Source organism: Pongo abelii, chromosome 7 (genome assembly GCF_028885655.2).
Source record: "Pongo abelii isolate AG06213 chromosome 7, NHGRI_mPonAbe1-v2.0_pri, whole genome shotgun sequence".
In the NCBI taxonomy this organism is placed as follows: Eukaryota; Metazoa; Chordata; class Mammalia; order Primates; family Hominidae; genus Pongo; species Pongo abelii.
This window is the reverse complement of record NC_071992.2, coordinates 37,591,001-37,605,307: the sequence shown is the minus strand read 5'-3', so window position 1 is coordinate 37,605,307 and position 14,307 is coordinate 37,591,001. Positions and strand designations below refer to the sequence as shown.

Here is a 14,307-nt window from a genome sequence, read left to right as displayed (position 1 = left end):
CAAGCAGTAGGATGCTTCGTGGCCACATAAATATATATTGTGCTGGTATGTTATCTTGCTAATGCCATTTTCATTTCTTGACTTTAGAGAGTTTAACTATGCTATCATTAAGCAATTGTGTAGTATGGCTGGTTCAGCTGGTTTTGAAACATGAACTTGTCCAACAAAAAGTCTAGATTGAGTCAAGTATGATTTCTGACTCTGACCAAAGAAAGGAATTGACGGGTTTTGTTTGGGTAAAGGGACACTCATCCATTATAATCCCACAAACAAAAGAAGTATTCGGTAAAACCACTAGTACAGAAATAAGTTGTTTTAGATGCATAGAGCTATCTCCAGGATGAAATTTCTCTGATTCAGTGCCCTAGGAAATACAGGGAAGGAACTCAGGTAATTACTGTAATGGATAACAATGAGGTTTAGAATGGTCCAAGAGAAAATGCTTAACAAAGCAAACATGCCTTTCTGGTGATTACAGGTTCACCTTTTCAGGTGCTTCCTCTAGGTCATTTAAGTAGATCATTCAATAGACAATGTGGTTAGATTATTAGATGTAGCTTGGGGATGTTTATTTGAACCTGCTATTGTGTAGACGTCTTTATCCTTGATGGGGTTTCCTAACCATCAACTCAAACTTTTCTTATCACTGTAGCCATCAGAAGTGAAAACAAACCACCATTTTACTGATATTTCAGTTTTTGAACTGTCAATGTTGAACTGACCTATGTTATATCTTGACAAGAGGAACGGATTAGCTATCAGGTAGCTAAGCCTTGGAGACTTCCTCTGTCTTTCAGGCCCCTGTGGCATTTCTCTAAGTCTCACTACACATCTAGGTGCTAATCCCTTCTGAAGCATACCCATTTAATCTTCTCAAGCCAATGCCCTTAGTTTTATATCTGCTGGGGTAAAGAGAGAGGGAGCTGGCTTCTCCTATTCCTCAGGATCAAATTAAACACCCTGCTATTTTCAACTTTCTCTTCCTGTCAATGAGGCATGCGCAGCTTATTTCCCTCTGGCTGTGATCTGAGAGCACAAACGCAGCTATGTACAGCAAGGAGAAAGACCAATGGTCAGGAAACTACCTGATTCTGGTGTTCAAGCTCAGAAAACATGGATCAACAAGTTCTTGTTTCTTGACAGTCATACCACATCATTACCTTTTTCCTCTGGAAAAGCAATACTCTAGTATAAAGGCACTGCATGTTTATGCTTGTAATTTAGATTCATGGACTCACTGTTATTGCCCCAAAATTCCTAATCTGCTTACCAGTCTTGGGGCATTTACTTACTTTTTGATTTTTAAGTGACAGAGTCTCCCTTTGTCACCCAGGATGGAGCGCAGTGGAGCAATCATAGCTCACTGCAGCCTCGATCTCCTGGGCTCAAGTGATCCTTCTGCCTCAGCCTCCCAAATAGCTGGGACTACAGGCATGCATCACCACACTTGGCTAGCTTTTCATTTTTCTTTTGTAGAGACTGGGGTCTTGCTACGTTGCCCAGGATAGTCTTGAACTCCTAGCCTTAAGTGATCCTCCCTCCTGGGTCCCCCAAATGCTAGATAACAGGCATAAGCCACTGTGCCAGCCGTATTTGTTTTCTTGTTGAGAGCATCTAGGTGCAGCCATCTGTGACAGTGTAACATTAAGGTTCTGTGTTCTAGTCACAACTGACAAAGCAACAATAATACCCAAATATTAAAGTGATCATTCAGAGCTGGCAGCTTCATCTCTAGGAGAAATGCAACCCTCAGAGACAACAAAGAAAAACCAAATGTTTTGTTGAAGGCTAAATAAAATCAAAGACATGTAGGTCATCTAAGAGCCAAGAAATGCCATTTTGAATCCTCCACGAGAAGGTGGAAATTGAGGAATTGCTTTAGGGTCATGTTGAGTGTCAAGGAAGAAAATCAGGATGAAGAAAATTCCCAAATTGTAATATGACCTAGATTCTTCAACAAAGCTACTGCTCCATAAAGCTGTTGCCAAATGCTATTTTAATCAAAGCCAGCCTTCATTGGAGCTCTATCCTCAGAGCACAGCTATTTTCACCAAGAGCACTCCGACAGAGTACCAGTGAGAACCTCAGAGTGATGCTGGCATCATTTAATTGGATTACTGTTCATTGCTTCCTGAAGAGATAGTGAAGTGTTATCTTTATTTATTTATTCTTTGAGACAGGATCTCACTCTGTTGCCTCAGCTGGGCTGCAATAGCACGATCATGGCTCACTGCAGCTTCATCCTCACACCTCAGCTTCCAGAGCAGCTGGGACTACAGGCATAAGCCACCATGTCTGGCTTATATTTTTTTAATTTTTATGTTTTGTAGGGACAGGGTCTCGCTATGTTGCCCAGGCTGGTCTTGAACTCTTAGACTCAAGTGATCCTCATGCCTTGGCCTCCCAAAGTGTTGGGATTACAGGTGTGAGTCACCATGTCTGGTGTTATTCATTTTTGTTGATACAGGTAGCCACTTTCTATCTAAAAGAACAGAACACATCCTGGTGTTGGGGTCTTATGAACACACCCGTTTCCCAATGATATGCAAATATATCTCAATTACATCAATAATCTCATAGACTTCACCCTTTCTCTTTCAAAACTCTTCATCACTATAGCCATCAAAAGCCTCTGATAATATTTGACAAATACACTAATATGCATACAATGAAGGCTAGAAAAAAACATGCTGAAGTGAAAAAGGAAATGGAAGAAATTAATAGATTGAATAGAAAGAAAAGGCTTATGTAGCATTTTCAACTCATGGCGGTATTTAACAGAGATCTTTTTACACATTCCAAGCCTATCTTCCTAGCTTGTTATTTCCACTATAGGAAAGGATTGAGCTGTTTGAATTTCACAAAAGTACATATGCATCCGTGATGGTTAATTTTATGTGCCAACTTGACTGGGCCATGGGGTGCCCAGATATCAAGTCATATATTATTCTAGATGGTTCTGTGAGGGTGTTTTTGGATGAGATTAACATTTAAATTCACAGACTGAAAAAAAGCAGATGGCCCTCCATAATGTAGGTGGGCCTCATCCAATCAGTTGAAGACCTAAATAGAACAAAAGACTGACCCTCCCCTGAGTAAGAGAGAATGCTCCTTCCTGACAGCCTTCCAACTAGAACACTGGCTCTTCCTGCCTAACAGCCTTCCAACTGGGCCATCAGATGTTCCTGGTTCCATAGCAGCCTACCAACTTTTGGGCCTGAACTGGGACATTGGCTTTGCAGATTTTGGACTTGCTGGGCTTCAGAATCACATGAGCCAATTTTCATAATAAATATCTTTAAATATCTCTCCATTGCACTCTTTCTCTATGTGTGTGCATATCCTATTGGTTCTGTTTCTGTGGAGAACCCTGACTAATACAGCATCTCAGATTTCAGAGTGAGGATCGAGGCTTGCCAGTACACTCTCAGTGCTGATAAGTCCTTTCAGCCTTAAACAGAACTCTTATTCAATTGGTAAATGACAAACTATTACAATGCAAATGCAAAAAAATAATATTTGTGTGTTGGATAACAATTCTTTCTTACATTAAGAGCTAACCATTATCTGTCTCCAATCAGTAATTCTCAGATTAAGTCTTAGTCAATTAAGATTGGAGCCTGATATCCATTGATTTTCCCCAAGTGCAAGTACAACCTGTGGTTGTTAGTGAAGGTTATGACTATGACCATAAAAATTTCAACAAGTAGCCAAATAGTTATATTGTCATGGTTCTTTAGAAGACATGAAATTCACTGCCCAACTGTATTAATTTATAATCGTGGCCAAATATCTGGACATCCCATGGCTCAGTCAGGTTAACTCATAAAATTGACCAGATGTATATGTACTTGTAAAATTCAAAAAGCTTAGTTCTTTCCTTGAACCCGCTCATGGTCGTAGTTCAGGTAGTTGCTTTAAGCAATTTATTGGCTTATTAAATGAACTCGTCCTATGGACACTGGCCATGTGTAGTTTTCTAAGTGTTCTCCTTGTATTTTCCTGTAGTGGAAATAAAAACAGTCACACCTCAAATGTGTGTATTAGAAAAATCTGGTGGTATTCAAGAGAGGTGAGAAGCACATTTCTTTAAATATCCTTCTATTGAGCTTGTGTTGAGATTCCTTACATTTAGGAAGGGGGAAGGCTTTCTGAAGGCAGCAAATGGTTGGTGTGCATTTATTGGAGAGCATACCCAAACTACAACTGGTGGGTAGGTGGTCTTCCTTCCATTACAGCTCCCTGCATTGTATCTGATGCATGCAGGGTAATCAGTGCTTGTACTAGCAAATAAAGGCACTATAGGCTATCAGGAAGTGCTCATTTCAGTGTACTAATCATTTTAACCAATGTATGAACCATACAGAATTAGTCTGAAAATACAACAGGTAGCAGGTGCCTGCCTTCAAGGGTATTCAGTCATACTGAGGTAGAAGAATAAACCCAAGTTAGATATTTCCTCCATACTGTCATCTTCCTAAAGAAAATGTGATGCATCTCCCTGAGAAGATCACAAACTTGTAAGCTATGATATCTTTTTTTTTTTTGCTGGATATTTCCCAGAGAAATTTCCAAGAAGGTGACCAGTTCTAGAGAAATAAGTGCTCAGTCTTGTGTGGTTTTTTTTGTTTGTTTGTTTGTTTTTGTTTTTGAGGCGGAGTCTCGCTCTGTTGCCCAGGCTGGAGTGCAGTGGCGCTATCTCGGCTCACTGCAAGCTCCACCTCTCGGGTTCACGCCATTCTCCTGCCTCAGCCTCCCGAGTAGCTGGGACTACAGGCACCTGCCACTAAGCCCAGCTAATTTTTTTTGTATTTTTAGTAGAGATGGGGTTTCACCGTTTTAGCCAGGATGGTCTCGATCACCTGACCTCTTCTTTTTTAAAGACCCCAGCAAAATCAATACACCTTGGCTCATCTGAGTGGGTGAGTGGAGAAGAGATCCATATCAAGTGTGCACCTACTCTGTGCCATACAACATTCAAATATGTTCTTTTATCATTTAGCCTTGACAATACTAAAAAGTGGGTATCATATTTGGTAATTATAGTCAGAGAAGATAAGAGATTAAGCAATTTGCCCAAAGAACACAAAGTAAATAAGGAAGAGCACCAAATTAAAACCTACTTCTCTTTGACTCTAGTTGACCCTCCCATGCCTTCTAACCCAGGCAGACAGTCCCTTGGTGATGGTAATAATGTAATCTCCGGAATAAAGCCAAGACTTGGGAATTTTGAAACAAACATTCTACTTGCTACTCTGCCAGACCACTGTGATACAAAGCCACCCACTTCCTCAGGTATCACTCTCCTTTCCCCATAACTTTTTTTTTTTTTTTTTTTTAAGACGGAGTCTCACTCTGTTGCCCAGGTTGGAGTGCAGTGGCACAATCTTGGCTCACTGCAAGCTCCGCCTCCTGGGTTCACGCCATTCTCCTGCCTCAGCCTCCTGAGTAGCTGGGACTACAGGCACCCACCACCACGCCTGGCTAATTTTTGTATTTTTAGTAGAGACAGGGTTTCACCTTGTTAGCCAGGATGCTCGTGATCCACCTGCCTTGGCCTCCCAAAGTGCTGGGATTATAGGCGTGAGCCACCGCGCCCAGCCTATTTTCAAGATAACAGTAATAAGACATGTTCCTTGCCACAGAACCCATGGCCTCTAAAGACGTATTAAACGCTTTACTGTGCTTGCAAAATTCCTGGGGGGAAATATAACCACAGAGTGATCAGTATCAGAATTTCACCAAAATTAAAAATGGTAGCTTCTAAAAGTCTGAAGTATTTTCTTAACTATTTTTTCTTACTCTTAAAATGTTATCAATTTAATAAGTATACACATCAATAGAATGCACAGTGATACAATATATGCATTTATACCATCTCTATTAAAAATGCATTTGTCTGCTTTTCTGCACTTTTTACCTAATTTATTTTTGCCCTTAGCAACTTGGCTTTCTGCTAACTTATTTAACCACATTAATGGCTGTAGCTTACTTTCTTGAGAGGCATAAATGGTATTATGAACAAACACTGAAGATGTTAAAGCAAAGGTGTTACCTAGGATGCAAAGACCATCTGTGCAGTTTTCAGATTCCTGGCTTAGACCTTCACAGAATTTGCCCCCATTTCTCGGGGGTGGTGCTGTGCACTCCCGGATCCGCAAATGTTCACACTCTGGACTGCAGACGGACCATTCGCTCCACACTTCCCAGCTCCCATCCACTTCAAAGGGAAACAAAAGAAACCATTGTTAGAATGAATCAAGTAGCTGTCAGGAGATTCACCCCAGGACTGCTGTTGTTCTAGAGCTGGATTTTAAGGAAATAACCACCAAACAGAAACAAAAGAACATATCCACTTATCTTCTCTCCATGGTTTCTTTCCTGAAGAGACAAGCTTACAAAAGCAGTGGTATAATACTCTTGCTATTTCAGGATGAGACCAATTACCAAATTGAGGCAAGCATTCATATTTCCAGCACCATTGGGTCAGCTAAAAATTTGTCATGACCCATTCTTTCCCAGTCTTTCATGCCCAAGTGCATCTTAGGTGGACAGACAAACTGTGTGCAGTAACCACTGACAATCAGCCACTTTCTTAGCGGTTGACAGTTTAGAACAGAGTATAATGAACTATCTTTAAGCCCTAGAAGCCCCTAAACAATATAAAGTTAAACCCAAATATATTGATAGTATTAAACGAAAACAGGTCAGTCAAACCCCAAGACACCAGAACTTATATAAATAGAATTTCTTGGGTCATGGACTGCTGCTGTATGTAGAAATGAACAAACTGAATTTAATTCCACTAAAAAGCAACCCTAGAGATCATGGCAGATGTCTGAGACAATTGCCTTTTACCTCCTAGGAATAGTTCAACCATGCTTATGTGGGTTATTTAAGATACTGCAATTTTAAATCTAAAGCAATTAGTCAAGAATTGGGTAATATAAAAAAATACTGAACTTGAAGAAAAATGTCTGAGTCCTTGTCTTGGGTCTGCCAACATATCCGCTGAGCAACCCTGGGCGAGTTACTTAGCCTCACTCTACCACGTCTGCCAAATGGGGATAGTAAAACTCACAACACAGGAGTAAATGGCATTATGTATGTAAAAGCATCCTGCACAGTACCTGGCACATAGTAAGCACTCAATAAATGCTTATTGAACATAAGTCCAAAATGAAACTCCAAGAATATGCTGCTGGGAAGAGCCCCACCTTAACTTCGATTGCAACTAAATTTGCAATTTTATTATAAAGACATGAGACTCTAGTCCAGTGTCCTTGGAGTTAATGTTCTATAGTGCATGTGAGACCCAGGGTCAATTTATTTCTCAGTGGGAGGATATGCATTTCATAAAGAAAGTCATCTTCCATCTCATCTATTTCTTATTGTATAAATTGGGTTACAGCCAGTAATAGACAAAGGAATTTATGAAAGCCATACTTGGTAAATGAAGTATCTCTTTTTACAGAAAGAAAGACAAGCATAGACAAAATATAAAATATGGACTGCTGTGACAGTATACAGTCTCTATCAATTGTCTTATAAATAAATACAAAACTAGAACTGATAAAGTTATTTGACTGATAACTATTGATAAAGAGTCAAACATTTGGTACCCATTCTTTTGTGCTTTAAGACAACTTATCTAATCCCTGCTAACTATTATACGAATAAAGGCCACAAGATGGGAGAACCCAAGGAGAGAAGGGGATGGCTTAGCCCAACCAAATGCTAGCAGTATAACAAGACTTCACAGCAATTGGCTTATTGACGATGAATGTTCAGTGTCATCGGAGTATTAAAAAATATGCCCCAAAACATTGCACCTTGGTATTTCACCCATGTTGCTGCCACGACAATGAGCTCTACATTAGCACCTTGGATAAAGGTTCCATTCTAAGAACTTGGGAGAGGGTAACTTTGGAAAAGAAGGTAACATTGATTGCTTCACACCAGCTTAATAGTGTTGGTGGATCAGAAGGGAAAAGGGAATCTGCATATATCTCACCAGGACAAAGAGAAGTGCAGGTTATTTTCTGCACTGACATTCCCTCACAAAAGGCCCCACCATTGAGAGGAGCTGGGTTGGTGCAGGTCCGGGAACGTTTCTGCCATCCTCTACCACAGCGAACATTGCAGGCTGACCACTCTGTCCAGGAAGACCAGCCTCCATTCACTGAGAGAGAAAAATGGGGAGGGGAGAAAAAAAGGAGAGAGGTTTTTACTGATTGCCTACTATGTGCAAGCCACTGTGCCAGGTGCTGTGAGTCAGGCATCCGGGGACTGAGAGACTGTGCAGCCCCCACTGGCTGCTCCATCATGAGACAACAGTAGGGGGGGTCATGTCATCCAGTCCTCAGCCTATTCATCTGAAATAGGAGGGACACAGAATTTGCCTTGCAAGGAAATTATAAGAAATAGAAAGAACTCACCAATAAATCTCTAAAGCACTTGAAAATCCAGAGTATATGAAGAAAATATCAGCTTTGAATTTCTATGACTTTAAGTGCTTCAAAAATAAATCCCAGGGCTCTTCTATTGTGGAAGGGAATGCCTTTACTTAAATAGCTGGAAACTTCTTTTATACAATACCTGAGTTATTCAGCAAATAGTATTGTTTGTTTTTGGAGGATTTCACATACCAGGGGAGAGACTACCTGACAGCAGGTCTAGGAAAAACTGGGGTGAGTGTTGGGTTTGAGAGGCGTGGGAAGCAGAAGTTGCCCATCTCAATTCTTTTCAAATATAAACATAATGGAAGAAAATAAACAGCTTTTTATTATTTTTAAAAGAGAGATTGGAAATGTCACTGACTATCACACGGAAGTGCAATATTGGAAGGAACAGCAAACACATTAATAGAAATAGTGATGTTTTTCGCCTGCCAGATGGGGGAGGCAGGATAGAACACTGCAGTGAATGAACCCCAAGGTCTTTGCAGCTCTTGACATTGAAAGTTTTAATAAAACACACATCCCTCTACCTCTTTCTGCCCTCCCTATCCATTCCTGGCCTTTGGAATGGTCTTACCATAGACCACCACAGTGGCTGACAGGCTTCTCCTCTTAGCCACGATGTTGGCTGCCATGCAGGTGTAATTTCCTGAGTCCGAGAGCCGTGCCTGCCTGATGATCAGGTTATGGTCAGCCCTGGTGTCAATGTTCTCGTCTTGTTCAGAGTCAATGGGCTCTTCATTTTTCAGCCATTCCACCTACAGGAAGAAAGGAATGTTTACAAGTCACTAAAAAAATCAGAACTCTTTTCTGGAATTGAAAAGTGAGCAGATTCGGGTGTGGGAGAGAGATGTATCTAAAATATAGAGCAACAGCAATGATTGGTTTCTTTAGTCTATATCCTCTCCCTTTTATTTGGTAAATTTGGTTATATTCAGGAAATGGATATTCAAGCTAATAAGCTGGGAGCAGGAAAAGAACACAAATATCCTACATTGACTTTGACCCATTTTCTAAAAATGCAGTGGAGGAGAGAAAAGAGGTGACTGCAATTAGGCCATTTCATTTCATTACAACATTCATGATGATGATGATATTTCAATAATTGGTCCAAAGTGGAGCTCAGAAAATTAACATATAAATGTAGAACTTGTATTTTGTGTTGAGAGGATATTATATTATTAGACAAGGTTTTAAGTCAAGATGCCTAAATTTAAACAAGTTTTGATAAAAGTTTGAGATTGTACCAAGGCTAAAGTAATACAGATTTGTGCAATCATAAGCAGATAAATTAAATTTAAAGCTCAATGTTCTGTAGATTTTGAGATAAGTTTCTTTGGCGATCATTTACGTTACTCCTCCAGTGATCCAAGAGACATTTAGGCCTTGGGTTAGGTAGCTGACACAGTTGAGGCCCAGCCCCTCTTCTGGAGAAGCCCACCTTCCCCATCCTCTGAGCACAGGCTACTCCCATTTCGGATGTGTTTTCTCCTAGATGCTGAAGAACCTATTTTCTTCTTCCCAGTTTTATCTTGGTCCTATCCTTGGTCCAAACTTCTCTTTCCTTGAACACAAAAGGAAGATGCAGATGGAAGCCCTCTGCTCCCTGGATCCTCAATTTACTTCAAGTGGAGATATACCACCCTGAGCACCTCTATTTCATCACATGCCAGTTTCCTCTGATCTGTGTTATTTCCTTATTCACTCTCTGCTTCCATGTCTAAGCAACATCTCTACTCTCTAGTGCCTCTTGGTAGCACTAGACACATCTCTTGTTTGACAACAACCATTCAGCTGTAGTTATCAGCATAGGTGAAACACAGTAATTTAACGGACACATAAAAACTGAAATTTATCACAGAAAGCAATGGCCATGATGACATCAAAGAGAAGTCACACAGGAGCATACACATCAGGGGCATTTCATCATACTCTGCTCACCACAAGCACAGCTCATTGAAAGCTGGTTTTAAAATAAGATACTTCATTTCATTGCTTAAGTCTAAAGAATTCTAATTTATCACCAATAAAATGTGTCATCTGGGCCAGGCGCGGTGGCTTACACCTGTAATCCCAGCACTTTGAGAGGCCGAGGCAGGCAGATCACGAGGTCAGGAGTTGGAGGCCAGCCTGACCAACATGGTGAAACCCTGTCTCTACTAAAATTACAAAAATTAGCCGGGCGTGGTGGCAGGCGCCTGTAATCCCAGATACTCAGGAGGCTGAGGCAGGAGAATCGCTTGAACCAGGGAGGCGAGGTTGCGGTGAGCTGAGATCGCGCCACCGCACTCCAGCCTGGGCAACAGAGCAAGACTCCACTTCAAAAAAAAAAAAAAAAAAAAAAAAGTGTCATCTCTTCTGTAATTATTTGGTTTAATAATGATTTGTTTGTCTTTGTAAAAAGGGATTTATTTACCAAGGGAAAAAGTATTAGGATCCTTCCATACTTACCCCAAGTACCACCGCATAAATGAGAGCTTAAATACCCCAAATCATCACCATCCAAAACTTACTTTAGAAGAGGTTAATTTGAAAGAAAATGATACCAACTAGCACAAGGAAGAGATCTGAGAACTACAGTAAAATGTAAAGTAAAGCTGTCAGAGCCGAGTGGTACCAAACAATGAAGTAAAAAAGCAAATCTCACTACCAAATCCCGGGGTTCCTGATGGCACCAGCCTGGAAGTGTAGGTACTAACAATGATCAGAGCCAAAAAGCGCTGCTCTGTTTAACGAAGTAGGGCAATGGAACCAATTTTATAATACATCTGACTACCAGCCTGTGACACAATGTCTTCCATTCACTACTACCATTGCGTATTTCAGAGCCATCCCTTTGTTCATTTGACAAATACCTAAACATCTGTTGAGTATCAGAGATTGTACTGAGAGTTGGGTAAAACTAGGTGAACAAAACCAAGATGATCTCTTCTTTCACTGGATCTTACAATGAATGAGTAAAATAGAAATATAAGTAAATCCACATTCTCACCAAAATATAAGAGTTGAGAGTCACATTGTCTCAAAACAATGACTATAATAAATAAATTACTTTCCCTTGAAAATTACCCAGTCTTGGGTATTTTGTTATGAGCAACAAGAAATGGACTAAGACCCCGCCCTGCCATGATCTTCTTTCTGGGATTTTTGCAGTGGCTTCTTAACTAACTGGTCTGTCTGTGGCTTCTATTCTTGCCTCTACAGTTGATGTTAAGGTGTAACACTTACTGTAAAGTCAATAGAATTAGGTCTTTTAAATTCCCATCACTCCTATATCACTGCAAGGAAGAAATTGGTCAGCTGAAAGCAGGTCTGGGAACTTTTTTGCTCCACCTCCACTCTCCTCCTAGGTCAGAAATTCAGGGGTAAATTGCCTGCTTTGATTAATTTCTTACACTTGCTATTTGTAGCATCTAGCAAACACTTCTCCTATGTTCCCCACTCAGCTGTCCTGTTCTTTCATACTTCTCAAACAGTTGGTCAGGAAGTAGAGAAAGTCTGGCACTGACCCATAAATAAATTATGCATAGCAAGTAGATAGCCCTGTGGACAGTGCTCCTGAAGATTGAAACTAAAGGAGTCCTAGCACCTGGAAATCAAGAAAAGCTGTCCTAAAGGAATCTTGGCTCAGAGGAAAATTAAAGGTACAACCGCCAAGTAGAAACTTGGCTTCAAATTGAAAATTTAAAGAAAAATAAAATCATGCACCAAAGGACGAGGCCAACAAACTAGGAAAATATTTGCCATAAATTTGATAGATATAAGGTTAATAATATGAATGGTATGAGTAAAAATAATATGAACGCTCAAACTTTCATTTAAGTTGATGATAAAAATCCATTCCAGTAAATCTGGCATAAAGATAAGTATATAGTACATGAAATAAAAAAAAAAATCCACAAAACACATGACAATTAAACAATTGAATAAATATTATGTAGCACTAAGAATAAAGTCTAAAATTAGTAAGTTAGAAATTAGAGCAATATGTTTCCTACCAAAATAGCCAAGATTAAAATCTCTCTCTCAAGCACACATGGAGTTTTTATTTTAGTGATTTGTTTGTTTTTTATTGAGAGTGCAGACCAGAGAACATTTCACCTACTGTTTGATACCCATGCTATGGATTGAATATTTGTCCCCTCCAAAATTTGTGTTGACATTTAACATCCATTGTGGCAGGATTGAAAGGTGGGGTCTTACAGAGGAGATTAGATCATAAGGACTCTCCCCTCATGAATGAATGAAAGAATGGATTAATGAATTAATGGGTTATCATAGAAGGGAAACTCGTGGCTTCACAACAAGATGAGAGATCTGACCGCAAATATTTGCCTGCTCAGCCCCATTGCCATGTGATGCCATTTCCTGTGCCGCCTCTGGACTCTGCAGAGAGTCCCCACCAGCAAGAAGGCTCTCACCAGACATAGCTCCTCGACCTTGGATTTCTCAGCCTCCAGAACTGTAAGAAATAAATTTCTTTCCCTTGAAAATTACCCAGTTTCAGGTATTTTGTTACGAGCAACAAGAAATGAACTAAGATACTGTCCCACCATGATCTTCTTTCTGGGACTTTGGCATTGGTTTCTTCACCAACTGCTCTGTCTGTGGCTTCTATTCTGACCTCTACAGTTGATTTTCTACAAAGGGATGAGACCACGCCACTTTCTAGCTAGAGATCATTCAGTGGCTTTGAATCTTACTTAGAATGAAACCTCTAGGCTAACAAAATCCTTATGGGGTGTTTAGCACCCTCTGTGAGTTAGCCACCTCAGAGCCTCAAGCTCACTCCACTTTAGCCGTGCTGTACTCCTTTCTGCCCTTTGAACTTTCTAAAGTTCAAAGCAAGTTCCAACCTCAGAGCCTTCATACCTACTGATTCCTCTGCCCTGAAGAACTTTCCCATAGGTGGTACCATGGCTCAATCCCACTTTGCATTTAAATCTCAGGTCAAATGTTATTTCTTCACAGAGGCCTTACCTAACAACCCTTTCAAAAATAGTAAGCCCCACCCCTTCCTGCTTTTTCTTCCTAATGCTTAACTCCCATTTGCTAGTCTTTTTTCCTTTTTATTTTTTGAGACAATGTCTCAAAAGACTACTGCTGGAGCACAGTAGTGTGATCATAGCTCACTATAGCCTTGACTTTCCAGGCTCAAGCAATCCTCCCACCTCAGCCTCCTGACTAGCTGGGACTACAGGTATGTCACCACACTGGGTTATTTTTATTTTTATTTTTTGTAGACACAGGTTTTCACTATGTTGCTCAGGCTGGTCTCGAACTCCTGGGCTCAAGCAATCCACCTCGGCCTCTTAAAGTGCTGGGATTACTGGCATGAATCACAGTGCCTGGTTCTATTTGATAGTCTTAAAGATAATTATATCATTTGTACTTGTCATTATGGGCTTAGGAATTTACCAAAAGAAAATTTTAAGGGTGCGAGTTTAACAACAATAAATTATTTGTGATAGAAGAAAGAGAGAAAGAAATAAAGAGAAAAAAGAGAGAGAGAAAAGAACAAAAAAGAAGAGGAGAAAAGAAAGGATGCAAGGAGGAAAGAGAAAAAGCATGCCAAAGCTACATGACAAATAATGAAGCTTTTAAAAAATAAATTGGGACTCAACAATTGATTTAGTATTGTATAGACATTAAAAGCTCTGGTTTCAACTAGTAAGAACATAAAAAGGTGGTCATAATACATGAAAGAGTAAATATATAAAATTATGGTTAGTGTTATAAATTTATAAAACAAAAACAATAATAAACATATGTATGCTTAACGTAAACATTGGAAGAGAATGCAGTGTTTATAGAAGTCTTAACTGGGGTAATTATTCTTTTTTTCTGG

General features: G+C 40.0%; 1 protein-coding gene across 6 annotated transcripts in view; it reads right to left on the bottom strand.

Annotated features, from left to right (window-relative positions):
• UNC5D (unc-5 netrin receptor D) overlaps nucleotides 1-14,307 on the bottom strand; it is a 552,460-nt gene that overhangs the window by 103,073 nt on the left and 435,080 nt on the right. For 3 of the 6 annotated variants that reach the window (XM_002818989.5, XM_054561426.2, XM_054561425.2), the window contains exons 5-7: nucleotides 9,037-9,217; nucleotides 8,015-8,182; nucleotides 6,056-6,220 (exon numbers count right to left, since the gene is read on the bottom strand). In XM_002818989.5, coding sequence (XP_002819035.1) covers nucleotides 6,056-6,220; nucleotides 8,015-8,182; nucleotides 9,037-9,217 — 514 coding nt within the window. The remainder of the gene's footprint in view (nucleotides 1-6,055; nucleotides 6,221-8,014; nucleotides 8,183-9,036; nucleotides 9,218-14,307) is intronic. The other 3 variants (XM_054561427.2, XM_054561429.2, XM_054561428.2) reach the window with 1 other exon arrangement.